The sequence below is a fragment of the Hemicordylus capensis genome, chromosome 1, assembly GCF_027244095.1.
Source record: "Hemicordylus capensis ecotype Gifberg chromosome 1, rHemCap1.1.pri, whole genome shotgun sequence".
In the NCBI taxonomy this organism is placed as follows: domain Eukaryota; kingdom Metazoa; phylum Chordata; class Lepidosauria; order Squamata; family Cordylidae; genus Hemicordylus; species Hemicordylus capensis.
In genome coordinates, this window is record NC_069657.1 from 224368767 (window position 1) to 224390015 (window position 21249).

The following is a 21249-nucleotide window of genomic DNA, read 5'->3' on the forward strand; positions in this document are numbered from 1 at the left end:
CAGAAGACTTCTTCCACGTCGCCCACTTTCTCCTCCTATCAAATTTGTCCCCTCCGACTTTTAAATTTTCGTCGGCTGTGCCTAGTGGGGAGAAGAAGGGCGGGCAAAAAGAAAGTAGGGAAGAAAAGCTTGCGCCGCGGAAGGATATATGTCGTCATAAGTCTCGCTCTGCGCGGAGGGATCCCGCGCCTCCTTTCTCCGTATATAAGGGCGGCGTAGGGGGGCGTGTCCTCTTTTGGACGGCCTGAGAGCTGGTCGGGGGCTGCTGGGTGTATTTCTTTGTCCGGGCGTTTGTTCTCTCCACCTGATTTTCTTTCCTTCCCGGCGCCATCATGGGCTTTGGAGACTTGAAATCCTCTGCGGGGCTCCACCTCCTTAACGACTTCTTAGCGGATAAGAGCTACATCGAGGGGTGAGCGGGCTGCGTGCGTTGAGTCTGGCGCGGTTACTAGACCCCGATAAGCTTGCTCGGCAAGGCTGCCAGCCCAGTACCACGAGGGCTCGGGAGCTGTAGCGCGGGGGTCGGTAGGTCTTCAAAGGCATGTGTGGGGAAAGATGGGTGGTTATGGAGCATAAGGGCAAAGATTGGAAACTTCCCCGAATCAGAGGTGCGAGGGACAAGCGGCATGTAGGCTTACAGTATTTATAATGGCTATATTGAGAGATTCAAATCGGACCTGTCTTGATGTGTCTGCAGTTGCCCCCGACTGGTCTGGTGGCCACTCAGGGACGGGCCTTCTCCGCTGCTGCCCCCCCGAGGCTTTGGACTGCGCTCCCTACTGAAATAAGAGCCTCCCCATCTCTGGCAGCTTTTTAAAAGTCTTTAAAGATGCATCAGTTCACCTAGGCTTTTAATTAATATGGTTTTAATGCTGTTTTAAGATAGTCTTTTAAAAAACTTTAAATTGTTTTTGTTTTAACTAATGTTTTACTTTCTGTTTTTATTTTGTTGTAAACCGCCCAGAGATGTAAGTTTTGGGCAGCATAAAAATATGTTAATAAATAAATAAGATTCGTAACTCTCTTAGCCACCCTCGTGCTCTCTTTGTGAGCTGCTTTAGGGCAATTGAGTGGCCATGGTTGGGGATATAGGGTTGTAATACTACTAAACTGATTTTCGTTGTGTATCAATAGTAACTACATGAGGTTTTAACTTCTGTTTTAATTTGCTTTATGTTGCTGTAAACCGCACTGCGGTGGAAGTTTGGAGCGGTCTACAAATATCACACAGGGTAGCTAAAAAGGGTCTGGCAAATGGTTCACACTCAAGTTTAACTCTACAAAGGACTATGGTCAAATGCTGTGTTGCTACTTCAAGGCCATGTGGCAAGCTTTTGGTGGAGCATAGTTATTAAACTTAGGATTTGTGGCCTGCTGTAATACCAACAAAGTATGCTTCTACTTGGAAATGTGTAGAAGTTAGGCCTACTCTGACCCCAACTCTTAGTAAATTTAAACACACTTGAATGTGAACCTTTAGTGGAGCATCTTAGGGTGATGAAGTGGAGGCTATCTTGCTCAGAAGTACAAGAACTGAATTATTTTGATGAGAGGAAGGAGTCAGCATAGTGACTAACTTCAACTTTTATTGGGAAGTGTTTTTAGAACAAAGAAGCTAGCATGATGTTTATGTTGAGTGGGATAGTTAAGCTGATGTACTTGAACCACTTAATTTATTATTATTTATTATTTATTACATTTATATCCCGCTCTTCCTCCCAAGGAGCCCAGAGCAGTGTACTACATACTTGAGTTTCTTCTCACAACAACCCTGTGAAGTAGGTTAAGTTGTCCCTGACAGCACAGTCATTCTATGACTGAAAGCTGGAATCCCTCTAGAATAAAAATGGCATGTTCACCTGAAGAGTTGCCACATTGTTCTAAGAGGTTCTTCTTGATCTCCTGTTTGTCTTACTAAAGGCCTCCTATAGAACCAGCTGGACATGTCATAGTCACAACTGAATCCTACCCATATTGATAGTGAGCTTGTGAATATGTACATCCATTGTGTGGAGTCTTCAGTTGGCAATCCCAACAAGAAGATCCCAGATGGATCAGACCAGACGTCTATCTAGTCCAGAATTCTGGTTTGCCGTCTTGGGCAGCCAGATGAAGGCAACAGCCTTCCTCTATTGTTTCTTAGCAACATTTAGTATTTAACGGGATACTGTTTTTGAACATGGAGGTTCCATTTCAAGTGGTTTACTAACCCACATTCTCAATGGATATATGGGTCAGTTCTTGAAAAAAGAGTTAAGAGCTGGTTCAGGAGTACACAAGCATGACCAGAGTAGGTGTGTTCCACCCCCTCTCTAGAAAACTGGAGAAATAGGATATCTTTATGACTAACAAAACATGATCTGTGTGGGGCAAGTGCTCCTAAACATTAGTCCACGAATGAATAGTACAGAAGTAAGACAAGTGGTTCTGAGTCCTGCCTTCAGAAGTACTTAATGTATTTTTAAAATGAATGCATAATACAGGCTCTGTCTCATAACAAAAGTCGAATTCATCAATTTGAATGGCTTTATGATATTTAGAGTTACTGAACATGGTATGCTGTCAGAAGATGCATTGGTTGTCATAATGTTGTTTGGATTGTCATAGTATTGTATACCTGTATATCTCAAGGATAAAGATATTGCCTGACAGCATACCATCTTCAGTAACTCTAAATCTCATAAAGCCATTCAAATTGATGAATTCTCATTTTGTGATGAGATGGAGCCTGTATTATGCATTCACATTTTAAAAAGGCACTCACTGTGAATAATAATTGTTCTGAATAAAACACATTTTCACATAAGCATGTGTTCTTTTAGGTATGTCCCATCCCAGGCAGATGTTGCAGTGTTTGAAGCACTTGGTGCTCCCCCTCCTGCTGAGCTGTACCATGCCCTCCGGTGGTTCAACCATATTAAGTCCTATGACAAACAGAAGGCAAGGTAGGATGGGCTTGGAGACTTTCATATTAAATTGCATTCTTGGGTTTCCAGTCTTTCGGGACAAAAACCATTGAAATATTATGACTTTGAAGTCTGTTGGTCTTTTGCAATGTCAACAGTCACCAGTGATGTGGGGTAGAAAATTTTTCATTGTATTTTTCTGTGGAAAACCTTCCGTTTCTAATGGACTAATGATGTGTTTGATTCAGATATGTTTCTGATCATATTTCTGATATTGAGAACTACTTGGAAGAGCATCACATTGGATCATTAAATGGGTCTGCTGGTGGAAAAGCTTAATTCCATGTTTAACGTTCTCTGAAAAATCATGCTGTCATAATTCAGCTTGGAAACCATCATACTTGTCCCAAATTTTGCCTGTTTCAAAACTTTCTGATGCTGACCTTATGTTGTATAACCTAAGGTATAATCAGGCCAACTGCAAGGCTGCCTATAAGGGAAATTACGAAAGCCGTTCTATTCATTTCTTTTAAATAATGTTATTGGTCATGAAAGATGCTATTTTGCTATACCTGGAAACTGAGAAAGGTACTTCACATACATATGTATTTCTGCTGTTCCTCACTAATCACTCCTCAGTCTACTTCTTAAAGAACTTTCCGGGACAAAAATGGGATAGTCACTCACCTTTCTTGTCTTTTCAGACACTAAGCAGAATACTCATAGTTGCATTGGCTATGGTTTAATTTTGAGCCACAGATGCATAATATAGCATTAAATCCATTTTAGTGTCACTTAAGCAGCTAAGAGCTTTATTCTGTAAATAAGAGCAAAACTATTGAAGTCGGGGACACCAAAGTCCATTCTGAAGTGGTTACAGTAAAATTAAATTGGGGGACAGGGGAGATTTAACAGTAGAAATAGGACTGTATAATGATGATGAAATGCACACCTTCCAAAATCCACAGGCTTTCTCAAAGATCTCTTTAATGTGTAAATAAATTATATTTTATTATATCTGGGTGTGATGGTCCAGCTGATCATTTAAGCTGGTTAATTGTAACCATTTTGTCACCATTGTTAACGTATGTTCCCCTCTCACTTGTAAAATACAAAACAGATGTTGGAAGCATTAAAAAAGATGGATAAAGGTGGTGAAGCATATATGGAAAGTTTTGATGTGGAAGTGTCATACACAAATGTGGATAATGAGGGAGCAAGAGAGGGATATTGATGATATAACTAAATTGAATAATATGGATCAGGTGTTTAGACCTGAATGAAATGGGAAGTGTTGAATTGAACAGGGGGGAAAGCTCATGGGTGGTTACCTTTTCTGGACATGGAAATTAAATTGCCATGTCTAATTTAATGGGGGTGGGGTGAGGGGAGTTGAGAAAAGGTGGAACAGAAAACCAACTAAAAAGAAAAAAATGAACAGTAGGTCAGCACACCTGCACAGACAGTGAAAAGTACGATATAGAGAGCTTTGGAAGTATAATCAAGAGAGAACATAGAATTATCCAAGAAGAAAGCAGAGGAAATAGGGGAAATGAATGGTTATGAATTCCCAATAAGAGTATAGGTATTCAAATTCCATATGTGACTGACATACATTTGGCAGATATACAGTATAAAGATGGAACAAAACCATGGGCAGTGCATGTTAAAGAAAAACATCACAGTAAGACCGTGAGAGATATTAATTTTAGTTGTGGAGGCAAATGTTAGAAAATAAGATTAGGGAAGCTAGGTACAGTACATATAACAGTTGTGTCCTATAAATGTACAAGAAGGAATGAGGGAAGTGATGAAATTCATTGGTTATTGAGTGGGGGTATTCACTCTCTCCTTCCTTCCTTATGAGATATTGGGGGTTTTGTAATAGGATTGGTTGATATTGGTACTGCAACAGGATTGGCTAGTTGCTGTCAGTTCTGCTGAGTCACGATGCTGAGTTACTGTATTTAAGAGCCAGTAGTGTATAGCACTGAAGCTGATGTTTCACATTGAAACATCTGTGAATGTTGAACATCTGTTTTGTGTGTGTGTTTATGCTTTAAAGAGATCTTTGAGAAAGCTAGTAGAAATATAAACAAGAGTGTAAATTCTATGGCTTTAGAGTGTTACATTTCAGTCTATATTTTTAAGCACCAGGTGGAGCTCGTTCTATGCTTGAAGTTAAAACATTTTTAAAAGCCTTATGGTTAGCACTTGGCATTAGAATGTACTGAAGTTTCAGAGCAAATCTTGTTAAGCCTATAACAAAACATTTAATCTTATTAATTCACTGGGCCTTAATGAGCTGTTAGTCCTTCACCAAAAGCAGAGAACAGAGGGAATTGTGGGCGTATGAGGCTCTACTAGGGAAGTGTAGCAGCTGCCTGCCACCTCTTAAAGAGAACTCCTAAATCTCCTCAAATTTGCTATTTATGCACAGCCATGTTTTGAATTTCAGCCCGAGTCTCCCGTCCCCACCCCCGTGTTTGCTTGCATGGGTATAGAGTTGCAGTTTAAAACTTACTGAAGCAACTCCAGACCCAGTTTCAGGTCAGAAATTGTTAATGGGATTATATCTTGGGAAATATTAAGTGCTAGACAGAGATGTCATCCCATGATACACATCTCACTTGGGCCTGGTATGTGCACAGAATGAGGTGATTGAATGGACTCTACCACTTCAGGTGGGGGTAATCATCTTTTTGATGCTCCTCTCTGCTGAAAGACTTTCTGCTGATGTGCTGGTTTTTTATTTATAGATTCTTGGGGTGGGGGGCAAAATGGTATCCTCCACCACCTGCAGTCTGAAGTGCTGTTGTCCATTCTTCCACCTTATTCTCACTTTATTTTGCTGAGTGTATAGACCCAGTCTTTGTTTATACACATGAAACCTGCTAACTAACCTGCTGGGCAACAGGTGCCTTTTTAACTGGCATCTGAAAACCTTTGTTTGAACCATCAGCATCATTAGGTGGTGGCTTTTGTTAATTGATTGCAAAAGTGTATCCCAGTCCTGTCATCTTAATTCTGGGGCGCATAAAATTTGTTGGAGCACACAATAAATAATTAGGTGCTGTCTTTTTCTAGTCTGCCTGGAGTAAAGAAGGCTTTGGGAAAATATGGCCCTGCAGATGTTGAAGACACAACAGGTGCAGGTGGAGATAGCAAAGATGACGACGACATTGATCTCTTTGGCTCTGATGAAGAAGAGGTAGACAACATTCTTCCATTAACTCTTCATTGCAGGGATTATGCAGATAGCAACATGAGCTTGATGGTGCAATCCTAATAGAACATGCCATTGTGTTCTCTGAAGTGCGATTCTTTTTCATGAGAAATCTGCATTTTTTAAGCCTTCAACTGGTGATGTGATGAACAAAACCAAATCACCATCTTTCGACTGAAATTATGATGATTTGTTTCACCTGAAAGATCCAGTTGTACTCCATCACATAGTAGAAATATACTTGCTTTGGGTTTTTTAACCTGTTTTTCTTTTGCACAGGAAAGTGAAGAAGCAAAAAGATTAAGGGAGGAGCGACTTGCTCAGTATGAATCAAAGAAAGCCAAAAGTATGTTATCAATTATTTGTCTTTACTCACTTTGAATTGCTTTTAAAATTAATCTCTCCATGAATATTGGTGCTTATATAAGTGTTCTGAATACTTGAATTCCCAGTTCTGATCAATGCCATTTGCAGGAAATGGAGAGAAAGGCCTCCTAGAGCATATTGCTTTTACAAGTTAATCCTTTGGTTTTTTGCTAGTAGTGAAATGCTGACTCCTAAACAGAACTAATACAGGATTCCACAGCTACTGGCCTGAGACTGTTCTGTACTGTAGCAGTTGCAGTATTCCAGCTGTGGGAAATCAGCAGTTACACTATACAGTGCCTCTTTCTCAACCATGTGAAAGGGATATCAGTGTGACGGACAAGACAATCACATGTACATAATTTTTTAATGCTCTTGGTAGATAGAGGATTTAGATTATCTTGCAGTTTCAAAATACTTAAGTAATTACTTAACAACTACATCAGCTTTCTGGAAAACTGGAACAAATAAAACTAAAACTAACCCATCTTTGAAAACCCTATCCTGATCTACTCTTCCATTTCACTGAGCTGTTTGTTCTTTGGTTTCTCTAGAACCAGCGCTTGTTGCGAAGTCATCAATTTTGTTGGATGTGAAACCTTGGGATGATGAGACAGACATGGCTAAATTGGAGGAGTGTGTCAGAAGCATCCAGGTTGATGGCCTGGTGTGGGGATCTTGTAAGTAATGTTTTTGTTGAGAACTGATGCTCGATTATGGAAGGTAGTAAAATACACATGGTTTGCACTCACCAAGTTGCAAGTTCAGTTCAAATGGTTCTTAAATAAGCCCTCTAAGAACTTGGTGAAGGCATTTGTCACCTACACAAGCCTCAGAGCTGGTGGTCTTCTGTTTTTCCATTTGCTGAGAAGCCTTTGCAATCTTCTGATAGTCTATAAGAAATATGCATGGCAAAGCCACTCAGTTCTGCTCTGCTGAATTTTAAAAGTAGAATTTTGGATCATGCAATCCAGAACAGTTCCCATCATTGGCTGAACAAATACCTCCCTTTTTGCATTTGCCTACTAGGTGGAGGGAGTGGGGGCTAGCACAGCTGGGGTTGTGCTTGTAAAGGAGGTCTAGGACCAACAAACGGAAGTACTTTTTCACACAACGCGTGATCCACTTGTGGAACTCTCTGCCACAGGATGTGGTGACAGCCAACAACCTGGATGGCTTTAAGAGGGGTTTGGATGACTTCATTGAGGAGAGGTCTATCAATGGCTACTAGTCAGAGGGCTGTGGGCTACCTCCAGCCTCAAAGGCAGGGTGCCTCTGAGTACCAGTTGCAGGGGAGTAAATGGCAGGAGAGAGGGCACGCCCTCAACTCCTGTCTGTGGCTTCCAGCGGCATCTGGTGGGCCACTGTGCAAAACAGGATGCTGGACTAGATGGGCCTTGGGCCTGATCCAGCAGGGCTGTTCTTATGTTCTTAAAGTGGGCACCAAGTGGAAAATGCACCTAGAGAGGGGGAACGTTTGTTCTTAGGCCATGTGTGTGGAACATTCGTCTGTCTCCAATGGAAGCCATAGTTGCAACTATGGCTTCCATTGGACACAAGAATGTTCCCAACAGAATGGATGGAATTTTTATTAAGCACCAGTGTACAAAAATAGAGAAACAGTAGTATGTTCTTTATAAAAGCAATTTTTTTTCCTCTTCTAGCCAAACTGGTTCCAGTTGGTTATGGAATCAAGAAGCTTCAAATTCAGTGTGTAGTTGAAGATGATAAAGTTGGAACTGATATGTTGGAAGAAAAGATAACTGCATTTGAAGATTATGTACAATCAATGGATGTAGCAGCGTTCAACAAAATCTAAATTCTGACAGCTTCAGGAATAAACTACTGCAAAATGCAAACTTGTTCATGTTTTGTGTCCTCATAAGACTTTGGCTAATAGGAAATCACTCAATTTCTCTGGTATCTATCTGTCTATATTTAATTCTCTTAGACGTACCTGTCGCTAATCTCATGTGAGGCAGCTAGGGATGTACACGGAGCTGCGGTTCAGCACTGGGGTGAGGCTTCCTTTAAGGGCAGGGAGAGGGTGTACTTATCTTTCCTGCCGCACGTTATTTTTGTAAGCATTTGGGACAGCAGGATACCTCCCTGCCGCCCCTTCCCCCTCTCGGCAGCAAAAGGCTTCAGAAAGCCTTTTGCGCGTGTCACGTCTCCGCAACGTGCGCGTGACGCGGAGACGTGGCACGCACAAAAGGCTTTCTGAAGCCTTTTGCTGCCGAAAGGGGGAAGGGGTGGCAGGGAGGTATCCTGCCGCCCCAAATGCTTACAAAAATAACATATGGCAGGAAGAGCAAGTGCAAACCCCCGCTGCCCTTAAAGGAACCCCACCCTGGCTCTCGGACTGGTGCGGAGGCCTGTAGAATGGCCTCCGGACTGGTCCATGCACATCACTAGTGGCAGCTCTCAAGAGAGCTTGCAAGCAAGGGAAGGGAGAACGGAAAGCAGCAGTGGAGAAGATCAGATCAGGTGAGCAGGGAGAGAAAGTGGATGGCCAGGCTGCCCAGCGGGCGGGGGAAGAGAATGAGGGAGAACTGGAGACTCAGATGCTCTGCACCTGGGCCAGCTAGTATATTGTATTCCACTAGAATGCAGCAGTATTAGTTAGTGGCTTGGCAACTTGTGCATCTGTTAGCATCACTGCATAATTGCTGTAGGCTACTAACATGAGACAACTAATGAGAAGCAACTTAGCTTAGTGCTACCTTTAAGCTTTTCTCATTGTTCAAGGTGAAACTCATGAAATATGCCAGAGTTCAGGGCAGGTTGTTTCCTATTCGAAGCCTCATGGCTCAACTCTTCTAAAATTAGATGAGGTGGTCTGCTAGCCATCTAGAGAGAAAGGTATGGCTGGCTTTTGTAACTGGGGAAATTGTGATTCAAAATACAGATACATGGGGGAAATTCTCAAACCTATATAAGACTGTTCTGTGTAGAAAGAAAACAGTTTGAATGACTGAAGCAGCCTGGAGTTTGACATTCTCAACATTACAAAAGCTTTTGTCAGTAGCTGGAATAAAGGAAGGGAGCACATGTATATGAAGGGGAGAGTGAATGGGTAGGATTACATGCCAGTAACTGGGCTGTTACCTGGTGGACAGGTACAGAGTACCAAAGTCCTAATTGACCCTTATAAGTAGGCTACCTGCCTAGAGATGGCCTCATTAAAGGGAAGCATATTATTTGGTGGGGCAGGAGGGAGTCATGGCCATGGTTGAGTACATTTGCTGCAGGGGGATCTTCATGATGGGTATAGATAGGTCTCTGTGGATTTCAAATTCTGTATCTGACAACCTATCCACCTATATGGGTAGATGCATGAACAGAAGGAACACGAGTGCTGATAGGCAATTGAATGCCCGTCATGATGTGTTGGTAAGAACTCTGCCCAGTCTGAATGAGTTCTCATCTGCACACTTCGCTTTTTTAGTTGGTATGAGGTTTCCCCCCAAGTTCTTTTATGTTTGGGGGTGTGTGTGTTAATCTTGCATTCTAAGTCCCCTGCCTACCTTGCAAAAGGACCCCAGCAGCAGCATGAGCATGGCCAAACTGGAGCCCCAAAGAAAAATGTGCCCTTCCTCTCCATCCCCTGCTCTCAAATAAGAACTCCCATCAGGGCAGTTTGCTGCCTGCATGTGTGTGTGTTCTCCCTTGTCTGCCCTTTACTTCCTTCCCAGGTATGTGTGTGATGAGTTGTGCATGCCCAAGTAGGCAAAGGGGTGAGAGGAGCAGCAGCTGCTCCTCCAAAGGAACCCACCTGCCCCAACTTGCCAGCCTCTCACTACTGCCCTAGCATCAAGCCTGGAGGATCTAGGCCCCAAGCAAAAGCAAGTGGCGGCTGGTAGGATACACCAAAAGGCAAGGTTGAGGATGGTGTTAATGGAGATGAAAGGGACCTTCCCTGGTGTGTTTTTGTTGGGGGTGGAGGGCTGTTGGTGGCAGGGAAAGCAGGGGTGGGTGGGGAGAAACAGACAGGCTGTGAATGATGCTAGTGCCAGGCAGGGGAGGGAGGCTTTACTGGGAGGGGAGTTGGTAGCACTATAGGCCACACAGTTTGCTTTTCTGTTGGTACATGCAGAGTGGCAATGTGAGTGCCATCCCTGGGTATGATTACATTTTTAAGGGGGTCATCTTGCATTCAGAGTCATCTTTGATTCAGGTAAATAAGGTATTGGATTGATGATGAGATAAAAATTCCTGTGCTGATGCACTTATCTCATTGGCTGGCTCAAAAGCAAAACAAATGATGAGCATTAATGGCATAAATCTTCACGTGGTCCAAATTAAGACTAAGGTGCAGAATTTGCTTGTGAAGTTTCTAGCATTTCTGTTTGGTGAAGATAGCCTGGAGCTCTTTGTTTTGTTCCCCTGAGATGGAAATAGTGGGATTCAATGAGTGTCGTCTGTTTGCTAAAGGTTGACACCTTGCATCTTCACCATGGCTAGTAAGCTTTAATCTCAAATCACCTGCTTATCTAGGATGGCTTGGCTTGAAAGAGGAAGCAGGATGATTTGCAGTAGCTTGAATATTTGGATTGGTTAAGGACCCTGTCAGCTTGATGTCAATATAATTAGTAAAATCTTCATGTGTGACCTCTTCACTTCTAGCCTTCAGCTATTTTTAAAAACAGTAGGTGCCTGGTCATGGCTCATTAGTGCTGGTATCTGCTGTGTGGAATTGATATACATTTTGCTTTAGAAGCAGTGAGTTGTACTTGCCTCAGCCAAGCATGATGTTTCACTGCAATCTGACTTGTGGATAGAGCCAAGGAAACCTGGACTCATACTAACAGGGAAACATTCAAAAATGCCCCCCCCCCCCCCGGCAGTCTGTAGAACAATCCATGCTACCACCTCACACTACTGAATGTGTAGACCAGGGCTAAGATGACCCAACCAACCTCACAACTGTTTTGAGGATAAACTAAAGTGTACTGTCAAGTCGATTTTGACTCCTGGCACCCACAAAGCCCAGTGGTTTTCTTTGGCAGGAGGTGTTTACCATTGCCGCCTCCCTCGCAGTATGAGATGATGCCTTTTCCGCTCTTTCCTATAAGGCTGCTGTCCGATATAAGTGTTAGTCTGGGAAACACACCAGTGGGGATTTGAACTGGCAACCTTCTGTTTGTTAGTCTGTTTGTTTGTTACTTCTGTTTGTTAGCATTTCCCCACTGCGCCACTTAAGGTGACTCATGTACACTACATGACCTTTTTTTCCCAAAGGGGAGGGATTAAGAGGTAATAAAATAATGGTAGTTCTTCAGGCCTGTTTAGACCACTTAAATCAGGAGCATTGGGGGGTACTGAGGACTCTACATAAAGCCAGACCTTGACAAATTTTCCTTGAATATAGGAAGCTGCCTTATACCAAAGTCAGATCATTTGTCCATCTCGCTCAGTATTGTCTACATTGACTAATATTTTAGAAGTTTCTTTCCCTGTCCACTACCACCTGGTATGTTGCAAACTTCAATTGCTGTGTTTGTCTCAGTCACTGTTAGCTAAGACTATTTTAGCTTCCTATGCTATTTGGTGGAAGAGTAACATATGGTATAACTGATAAAGGACATGGAACTAGCCATCTGGAATAAAAACCTTTTGATCTTAAATTGCACAAGTATCATTGCCTCTTAGGATGGAAGGGGGTTATATTCTGCCCTTTGACCATTTTCATCAGATTATGTCCTCCAGGGATGAAGACAATTTGTCTGTCATTGGTAAACAGACTTTGCACTGCTTACCTTAGGTTTTGTTAGTCATCTGTATATTGCTGCAAAGATTCAGATGGAAGGAGTGTGTGTGGTTTTTTTAATGCCCTTCTGAAAAAGCTGCTGAGCTGAGGCATGTGAGAGAGCAGGTGCAGGGAGTATGCTTCAGCAGTTTTTCAGGTACCAGTAAACACTTTAAGCAGCAGCTTGGGAAAGATGAAAAGACATTCCAGCATTCTGCTAAATGGCCCAATTGCCCAAGTTGTATGGATTTGTATAGCAGAGAGTCATAAAATGAGTGGACTTAAAGGGCTGAATATGCATTTGGGCTCATACCCCACAGGTGACAACAACCCTGCTCTAAAACTAGTTGCTTTGAAGACCCTCCTGATGGGCAAAAGAGATATCTCTTCAAGGCCTTGCACAGAAGGCAAGTGACACCAAGTAATACCCTATAGAAAGATTGCTAGACCAGCTTGCAAAGACATTGGCACAGTATCTCCTTGCTTAAACTAGGCATTCAGAGTAAGCAGAGTACATTAAAGATGAAGTGGACTAAGAGTGATTGAGGTTTTTGGGAAGGGGATCAAAACTGAAAATAGACATAGCTTTATATAGGGCAGAGATGTTCAGCATCCTGAACACTGTCAAGAACGAATACCATAGTGATTGATCCAGGCTAGTGGAGTCGAAAATGTGAAAACAGCTACTGCAATGAGCCTTAACTGAAATGGATCAAAAACTATTTTCTATCTATCTACTATATATTTATTTCTCTAAGACATACCCATGGCTAATCCCATGCATGGGGGTGGCAGTTGTTGGGCGGTGGCCCGGCCGGACAGTGGGAGGTGGTGACCTGGCTGTGGGGAGGGTGGCCAGCCAGGAAAATAAGCACCAGTAGTGGGGGAGAGAGGACACATATGTGGCAAACTAGAGGTGTAGATGGTCTGTGCCTGGCCCAACTTGTAGAAGAATATTCCACATCTGGAACTGAACAGTGAGAAGTTTTTCCCCTGCTGACCAAAGAGGTTGATTTTAAAAAAAAAAATGGTGGCAGCATTAATCTAAAGTGAAAATTGACAGGGCATGCAATGTAATACTCGGAAAATGGTTGTGTTCTGTATAGGGCAAGGTTTCTTTGGTAATGCATTATGCCATTTTCAAACACTGCCATTTGAATGAATCAGAAGGAAAAGAGCACCATCTTGTCTAATTGCCAGCACTATCTTCTGTTATATTTTAGATGCATTTTGAAGGTGGCCAATCCAGATCCCATGGTGACCTAATCCTAGATTTGCCAGGTGTGAAGGAATCACTCCTTCCCATTATATTTCATGGTTTGTTTTTCTTCCATTTGTTCTGTGTCCCCTCCAGGCTCTGCAGGGGTTAAAAGGTAGCACCTCTAACAGCCAAGTCTGAGGTAAAGGTTTGCTGCAGGGAAAGTTACAATGTATTGTGACTGGTTGTCCCCAGGCAGACAGAAGGTTTTGGCTGCCTGAGGGAAGAAACTCCCTGATTAGTGTATCCCTTTGGAACTGGATAGAAGGGGGGTTTCAAGAGCCAGGAGGAGGAGAGCTGTGGAGAAAGAGTTCTGCTCGAGAGAGAGAGAGAGAGTGTGCTGCTGAGGCCGCATTCAGACATTACATGAAACCAGAGTTACACATGTCTGGGGTTTGTGTAACTGTGTGTCTGAATGCATGAAAATGCATTCTCATACTGAGGTTTCAGTTGCCAAACTCCAATTTGACCCCTCAGTTTGAAATGAGGTTTGTTGCTTGGGCCTCTGGTTTGTGATAACCTCCATTATGTCAGCATGCAGAACTGGAGGCAGCCTTCCCTGGAACCGGAAGCTCCTGCCTCTCTCCATCCTGGGAAGGAAGGGAGCTTCTCCCTCTCTCCATCCTGATTGGCTGCCACTGCCACAACTATCCATCAATCAGGAGGAAGCCTGGCAGCCAGCTCCCCCTCTCTGCAGCGTTTTTGCCACTTAGGGCCACATGTGTTGATCAGTTAACTCACAGCTGAAAGCCGCATATGAGAAGTGTTATTGTTTAGGACATCACTAGATATCACATGTGCTCATTGCTTGACTGTGAACAAGGGCTAGGTAACCACAACTACTCAGGATTACACGGTAGGGCTTTCCAGTCAGAACCTGTGACATTTTGCCAAGTCTGATCCCTGCCTTTTTTTAATTTCCCCTCAGAATCCAGTCAGACATGTAGAGTGAACTCACAAGTTTCACACATCAAGGTTTGATTGATGCAAATATTTCCTTCTGGATTATCCCAAACTGCACCCAGGAATCATTGTCTGATGCTGGATGCACAGACTGCCTGAAGTCCTGTGAGGGAAGCACCACAACAGGCCTCTGAATGGAACTGCTGGATTTTAAGTCCCCTGAATTGGTCCATAGCATTTCTGCCAGCTTACCATTGAATTCCACCTGTATCAGAACTAAGCAGCAGCTCAAGATGAGGTAGTGTCCTAGACAGAGGCTGTAGGCCTCAGTCCTGTCTAAACATGGCTCTGTTTATGTTAATAAATCACTTAAGGCATTGGAATTTGTCCCTTTCTCTGCTTATGTTGTTTTGCAGTTGCTTATATCACTAAGTGGTGATCTGCCAAAAAGGCAGCAATGAATGTGATCAGTAATGGGAAACTGTTAGTTGTGGAAGGGAAACATCTGTGTGCATGACACTAAAGGAGAATAAAGGTGTAGCGGATTTCAGCTCAGCCTTTGTCTCAAAGCAAGCCCACGTGAGAGGAAGAAAAATGCTGAATCATTTCCTCCATGTTTGCTCAACAAAGACAGTTCATTTTAAAAACTTAAACTGCTTCCCCAGTAGCTGATTTGCTGCCACCACACCCTAATTACAGGGTTTGCCCCACCCCCTTGGATTTGGGTGAATGTCCAGGGAGACCCTCCTTCCCTTTTCTAAGGGAAAAGTCCAAAAACCTTTCCACAGCCTACACATTATGAGCACACTTGGTAGAGTGAGTTGCTGAGCAATCAAATTTGAGATGTGTTTGCGCCAGAGTAAAAAAACTTTTTACTTGAGTTCCACTCAGAGGCAGGTAAAATACAAAGAACAAAAAGAGAAAACTTTATTCAAAATACTACAGACTGCTTCAGTCTGAGGCTTCCTCAGCTTTTAGTTACAGGAAAAAGGAACACTCAGTAACTACAAGAATACTTCAAAAAGCACCCTCAGATGATTTTGGGGTGGCATACTTGAAAAATCATGGTTCCCCAGTTGTAAAGAACCCAAATGTAAGAAAATATAAAAAGCACCTTTAAAAGTCTACAGAGACAATTGCAATGCCCTAGCTGGAAAGGGGTGCTGGTTTGTTTTTCTTGGCTTAGTTATGTTACAGGAAAAAAATACAATAGACCAATTTGTAAGGATCTGCAAAGCACACCAAAGTAAGAAGTCGAACGTGAGCTAACAAACACACTGTTCCCTAGATCAAGCATTTCACTGAAGCCAAAGCCCTGGCTTCTCCCCTAAATGCACCAAATCCATGGTAGAGACTTCAGGCCCCTGCAGTCCTAACTTCCCAGGATTGCAGTCCTCCTGGTTGCTGCCATTGCCTGGCCAGCCAACCTGTTGTTTTCCTGCCTGGCTCCAACTGAGAACAAATAACCCCTTCTCTTCTGGCTGCAAGGCCCTCAAGGACCCGTCCACTGTGTGCTGAGTGGCTGTTCCCTAGCATGTAAGTCAGGACAGGGTTCACTTCTGGTTAACTCTTTAGCAGGGGCAGAGCCACCATTGGGCCAACGGGTTCAAAGAACCTGGGCCGCGCCCAATTAGGGGCTGCGCTTTGCGGCCTCGACACGCCCCCTGCGTCTGGCATCAGACGCGGGGGTGCTGGTTTAGCTCCCAAATGGGGGCCGTGTGGCCCCTGTTCGGGAGTTAAAGGCCGCTGCATTCGCGGCGTGTCCAGGAGTGTCTCTTCCCTACAGCACCAGCAGAATTTAACTCCCGAAGGGGCCGTGCGGCACCTTCGGGAGTTAAATGGCCGGCACTACATTCGCAGCACGGCCCAGAGAGGCTCTTCCAATTGCCAGCCTGAGTCTAGCTCCCGAAGGGCCAGCCCTGACTCTCTCCTTCCCGAATGGAGCTGCTGGGCTCTGTTCGGGAGCCAAGCTACGCCCCCCATGTCTGACGTCAGATGTGGGGGCGTGGATAGCCCCGCATCTGACATCAGACGCAGGGGGCGGGGTGAGCGGGGCCACTGTGGCAGCCGCACACAGGCCGCTGGTGGTCAGGCTCCGCCACTGCTCTTTAGGGTAAGGGAGGGCTGATTGTTACAAAAGAGCATTTAGGTAAATTCTGAGAATAAGGCTGAAGAGCTGTATGGTGAGGAGGAGGTGTGGCAGCCTGGGCCTACAACAAGGGTGGGAAGAGAGTCTCCTGAGAGACCTGACTGGCCCAACCTTGACTGGCAGCCAAAAGGCTGGACTTTGTGCAACTTGCCAATAATTTGAGAGACTCTTGCCAGGATGTGTCCTGATGTGGGTGGAGATCAAACAGGAAGACCATCCCATTGAGTTGCCTACAGTTATATATGGCTGCTACACCTAAGTTAGAGGAAGACTTGACAATTGGAAACAGGATGTGTGCAGTATCGTCCTGTCCTGTCAAACATTTGACAGGACAGCTCCTTGACTTTGGAGCTGGCCACTCTTTAGATCAGGTAGATAAGTAACTTCCTGTCAAAATTATGTGGAGTGTCTGAATGTACCTCTGTAAGCTGATTACTTGTAGTCCTGACTGACTTTTTGTTTGTTTGTTTGTTTGATTGATTTTTATACTGCCCTTCCAAAATGACTTGGCATTTTATTTTTTATTGCTTCTATTCTGTGGTGGTTGTTAAATTGAGCTATTCTGTATTTCACCTGAACCACTATTAAAAGTTACATAAAGCTAAAGTGTGCCATTGAGTTACATACACTGTGGTTAATCAAAATTCTGATCTACATTCTCTCTAACACTCCAAAAAGATCCCCAAAATATATAGCAATTCCCCTTTTGGCATAACACTAACTGCCTAACGCTCCTTGCAAGACTGATTCTCAGACCACACGTCTCATCTAACTTACTAGGGTGGCCAACTCTTAAAAGGAGGACATGCAACAATTTATTGCTGGGAAAAGACCTGCTGTGTAAAACCTCTTGAAAGGCAAAGAGCCCAGTGTGTATCCACAGTGTACAGCAACTATATGCTTGCATGATCTCTCATAGCAAGAAATACATTTATACCCAATATTTTATCTATTATTTATTTATTTGATTTGTATCAAATGCAAGCCTTCCAAAATGGCTCAGTATCAATATCAATATCAGGCAAACATAGCTCAACCTAGTCCAACTCAGATTTCAGCTGTGTCACAAACTAGGGATGTGCAAAATAATTTGATTACAAATCTATTCAGGTTTAATCAGGGGATGATTCTATGATTCTACCCCAAATCTAATCACCCTGTGAAAAATGGCCAGATTTGGGGTAGAATAGAATCACCCCCGATTCAACCTGAATAAATTCTGCTGAACCAGGTGCCATTTTGAGGGCCTGTTTTCCTTGGGAAATGGGCCTCAAAATGGGGAGAGCTGGTCTACCAATTGGGATCAGTGGGTAGGCCTGTTCTCCAAGGCAGGCTGATGCACTAAGTATGGAGCAAAGGCTTGGTCTACCTGCAAATCTTAATCGGTCAACCAGCTCTCCTAGTTTTCTGGGGAGAACTAGTTTAAAAATTGGGATCAACAGGTAGACCAATTCTCCACTCCAGACTTTGCGCATCATCCCCTCTCGGAGAGGTGGCCTACCTGCTGATCCGAAATGGTAGACCAGTTCTCCTCACCATTTTGAAGGCATCTCTGTGCTGCTTATAGGGTCTCCCTGCTGCATTTCCCCTGTCGGCGCTGCCTTTTAAAATGGTCCGGCAAGGCAGCAGTGTACTTCCTTGCCACCCCAGTGCCTCCTCGGACTCGAAGTTGCTGCTGCTGCTGCTGCATGTGCACATGTCACATATGCATGTCATGCTTGATTGCGTGCACGTTGCAACATATGCATGCGGATGGCAACTTCAAGTCCGAGGATGCACTGGGACAACAAGAAGGTCTGCTGCCATCCCACTAGACCGTTTTAAAAAGCAGCGCCGGTGAGAGAAATGTGTTGAGAGGGGTAAGAGCACCCTTCCCCCGTCCTAAAAGAGATCCCCCCCCCCCCGAACCGGCAGGTCCCAGTTCCGTGCACACCACTAACTAGCACTGGGTGCTTTCCAGTCAATTGGCAACTTATCTAGTGCTCCAGATTTGTAAGGAATGTATAATCAGGCATATATCCTCATGAATAAAACAAATGGGATTATAGAATTATCCACTCTTAAAAATAAGCCCACATCAAAAGAAAACAAAGTCAGATCTTAAGAATTTATTATAAATGTTGTTCTCTTGCTTTGTCAATATAATGACACCACTAAGATGAAATACCAGATGACTACAACACATTATAGGCTATATGATTCTAAAATGTTGATATATACCGCACAGTAATGTATTGGACATATACATATTTTTATAAAATGTATCTTCTACAAATAGGACTGAAATGCAATTTTATTTTACAGTGTTCCAAAAAAGCACTGCACAAGCAAGTCTGCAAAACCTAAGCAATTAGGCTCAAATCATACACATGCTTATTTTGGAGTAAACCTAAATGAGACTGAATAAGCATGCATTGGATTGGGCTTCACATCCCACTGAAAACAACATGTTATTATCTTTTTGATGGGTGACCTATAGTTTATGGGTGTGCGTTTCTGAAGACTCTGGCAGAAGATGCTGTGGCATGGAATGTTCATTAACATTCAGTTCATTAACATTAACATTCAGACAAATGCTGTCAGAGCATTTGTAGTCCAGCAGCTTCTGTGAGGGAATTTATTAAAAATCTTGTTCAGTTGTCAATTTGGGATTAAAACCTCATGCAGATCCTAGGCAAAAGCAGCTGTGGTGAAGGCTGAAGACTGAAAGATAGTCTCAGGAGTTAGGAAAGACATGAGATGGAAAGCCCAGAGACAAGGTAGTGTAGTGTGTAGCGTGTCCAGAAACTGGATGAAGCTATAGGGAAACAAAAGGACTCTTGATGAAATAGGGAATGGAGGGAGTGAAGAGACCTCATAGCATTTAAGATCAACAGGTTGTATTGCTATTGGTGGGCAGGAAGGCAGAGATGCTAGTAATGTATTTCAGATACTATATATTTTGTAATGAGGCCACTATCTGCAAAAGATTAATCATCATGCAGCTTGATCTCTAAAAGTCACTCTAACTGTTCCTAATGAATATGTTGCTTTGCTTCTTTTGTATTAAAAAAAACCTGTTTGCCCATACCCTCTCTCCTTTTGCAAGTACAAATATCTTCATGGGTTTCTATTTGTGCAAATCTTTTCAATGGACCACAGAGCTCACATGTGCAAATGTCAGAACTTATCCCAAAATACTGCTCTGAGGTACTTTAAATGGTGTCTCTGTGTGTGCGTGCGCAGCATTTGGTGCATATGTACTGTATAAGAAAGCAACTGTAAGACAGCTCAACCCTATTGCCAGTTGAATATCTATATAAGAGCATGTAACAAAACATGAACTACAGAATTCAACTGGTCAGATTCAATCTGCCATGCCTTTGGTACACAGACATGTTAGTTGTTTAGCTAAAAATACATTTAATGGAATAAGGTGGGTCATTTGTAAAGAGAGAAAGACAGAAGAGCCAGTCACAGAGAGGTTTTCCCCACAGAACTTTCAAGCCCAAGAGTTTCCTGCTGCAATCTCATGGAGTTCCAAACTTGTTCACTGACTGTGCCAGACTGGCTAACCTCCAATAGTGTATGTTTCACCAATTCTGAAAATGTCACACTACAACAGAATTGGCATTTTTTGCTGAGAAGAACATAGAGAATTGGGTTAAGGCAGCTATTGATGAAAGCAAAACCAACAGTAAGAGGAATGGCATCCCGAAACAAGTCAAGCAAGTAGGCATTACGGTGAGCAGACAGTTCAAGAATGCTAAATACTTGGTATGGGGTCCAGCAAACAAAAAAAGCCGCCACCACAACAATAACAGTCCAGAAAAGCCTGCTGGAGGTCAACACTGCACTCTTCTTCACCTGGATGATCAGAAGGGAGTAACACACAATCATGGTCAAGAGAGGAAAGAGATAGCCACAAATGAACCTCACCCAGATCAGAACATTGTGTCTTAATATAATGAGATCCAGATTATTTGTATGAAAGTTGTTGTAGCAAATGGTGAAATTGTTGGGTAATGTAAGCGTGTCTCTAAAATACAATGCTGGACTGCCAATGGCTGTAGCCAAAAACCAAATGACTCCAGTCAAAAGGAGGGTGTTTTTGAGAGACCGATACTTGTAGGAGAAGACCGGATGGATCAGATGGACATAGCGGTCAAGGCTGATTGCTGTCAGGAAGAAGACACTGGCAAACATATTGAACAAGGCAATAAAGGAGTTTGCTTTACAGAGCCATTTCCCAAAGGGCCAGTGGAAACCCATTGCCACATATGTAATGTAGAAAGGCAGGAAAAGGACAAAGATTAAGTCTGCAATGGCCAGGTTGAGGAACCAGAGGGAAGTGACTGACTTGTTCCATTTAAAACCCATAATCCAGATGACTATTGCATTACCAGGTACTCCTAGGAGAAAAGCCACACCGTGCAGCACAAGAGAAACAATCTGTGTGTTACTGAGGTAGGAGAGGGGAGGCTCATCTTCCTCAAAATTCTCAACATAGTAAGTGAAGTTGTCAAGGTCTTCATACTGCATGGGGTCAGCTGATGCCATCGTCATTGGCAGTTTTCTGGGTGGTGAGGGAAAGTTATAATGAGGGGGAGGAAATTACCAGGAAATTGCACTCATCAAAATACATGACAGAATATACTTAAGAGTAGTATTTTACAACACCAGCTGGCATCAATCTGCCCATATGTACACATC

The 21249-nt window shown here is 43.2% G+C and overlaps 2 protein-coding genes and 2 non-coding genes across 16 annotated transcripts in view; 3 read left to right on the plus strand and 1 right to left on the minus strand.

Moving 5' to 3' along the window:
* The first annotated feature begins 175 nt into the window (after window positions 1-175).
* EEF1B2 (eukaryotic translation elongation factor 1 beta 2) lies at window positions 176-8357 on the plus strand. The gene is made up of 6 exons (XM_053282277.1): window positions 176-412; window positions 2823-2945; window positions 5994-6117; window positions 6412-6478; window positions 7053-7178; window positions 8163-8357. Exons 1-6 carry the CDS (start codon window positions 333-335, stop codon window positions 8315-8317), a joined length of 675 nt encoding a protein of 224 aa, XP_053138252.1. The 5' UTR covers window positions 176-332; the 3' UTR covers window positions 8318-8357.
* Window positions 6267-6347, plus strand: LOC128341364 (small nucleolar RNA SNORD51). Its single transcript, XR_008314373.1, has one exon. It is a non-coding gene; the product is annotated as a small nucleolar RNA SNORD51 (small nucleolar RNA).
* LOC128341380 (small nucleolar RNA SNORA41) lies at window positions 6711-6843 on the plus strand. Its single transcript, XR_008314385.1, has one exon. It is a non-coding gene; the product is annotated as a small nucleolar RNA SNORA41 (small nucleolar RNA).
* Window positions 8358-18650: 10293 nt separating the features above from the next.
* CMKLR2 (chemerin chemokine-like receptor 2) overlaps window positions 18651-21249 on the minus strand; it is a 31497-nt gene continuing 28898 nt past the window's right edge. For all 13 annotated transcript variants that reach the window (XM_053286573.1, XM_053286572.1, XM_053286575.1 and 10 more), the window contains one exon: window positions 18651-21112. In XM_053286573.1, coding sequence (XP_053142548.1) covers window positions 20011-21102 — 1092 coding nt within the window. In that variant the 5' untranslated portion in view covers window positions 21103-21112 and the 3' untranslated portion in view covers window positions 18651-20010. The remainder of the gene's footprint in view (window positions 21113-21249) is intronic.

What these genes read in the sequence shown, in the direction of transcription:
- EEF1B2 (XM_053282277.1), top strand. Translation starts at nt 333, where the DNA reads ATGGGCTTTGGAGACTTGAAATCCTCTGCGGGGCTCCACCTCCTTAAC. An exon ending in TGAATCAAAGAAAGCCAAAA is followed by an intron (nt 6,479 to 7,052) that starts GTATGTTATCAA and finishes TGGTTTCTCTAG; the next exon opens with AACCAGCGCTTGTTGCGAAG. An exon ending in TGGCCTGGTGTGGGGATCTT is followed by an intron (nt 7,179 to 8,162) that starts GTAAGTAATGTT and finishes TTCCTCTTCTAG; the next exon opens with CCAAACTGGTTCCAGTTGGT.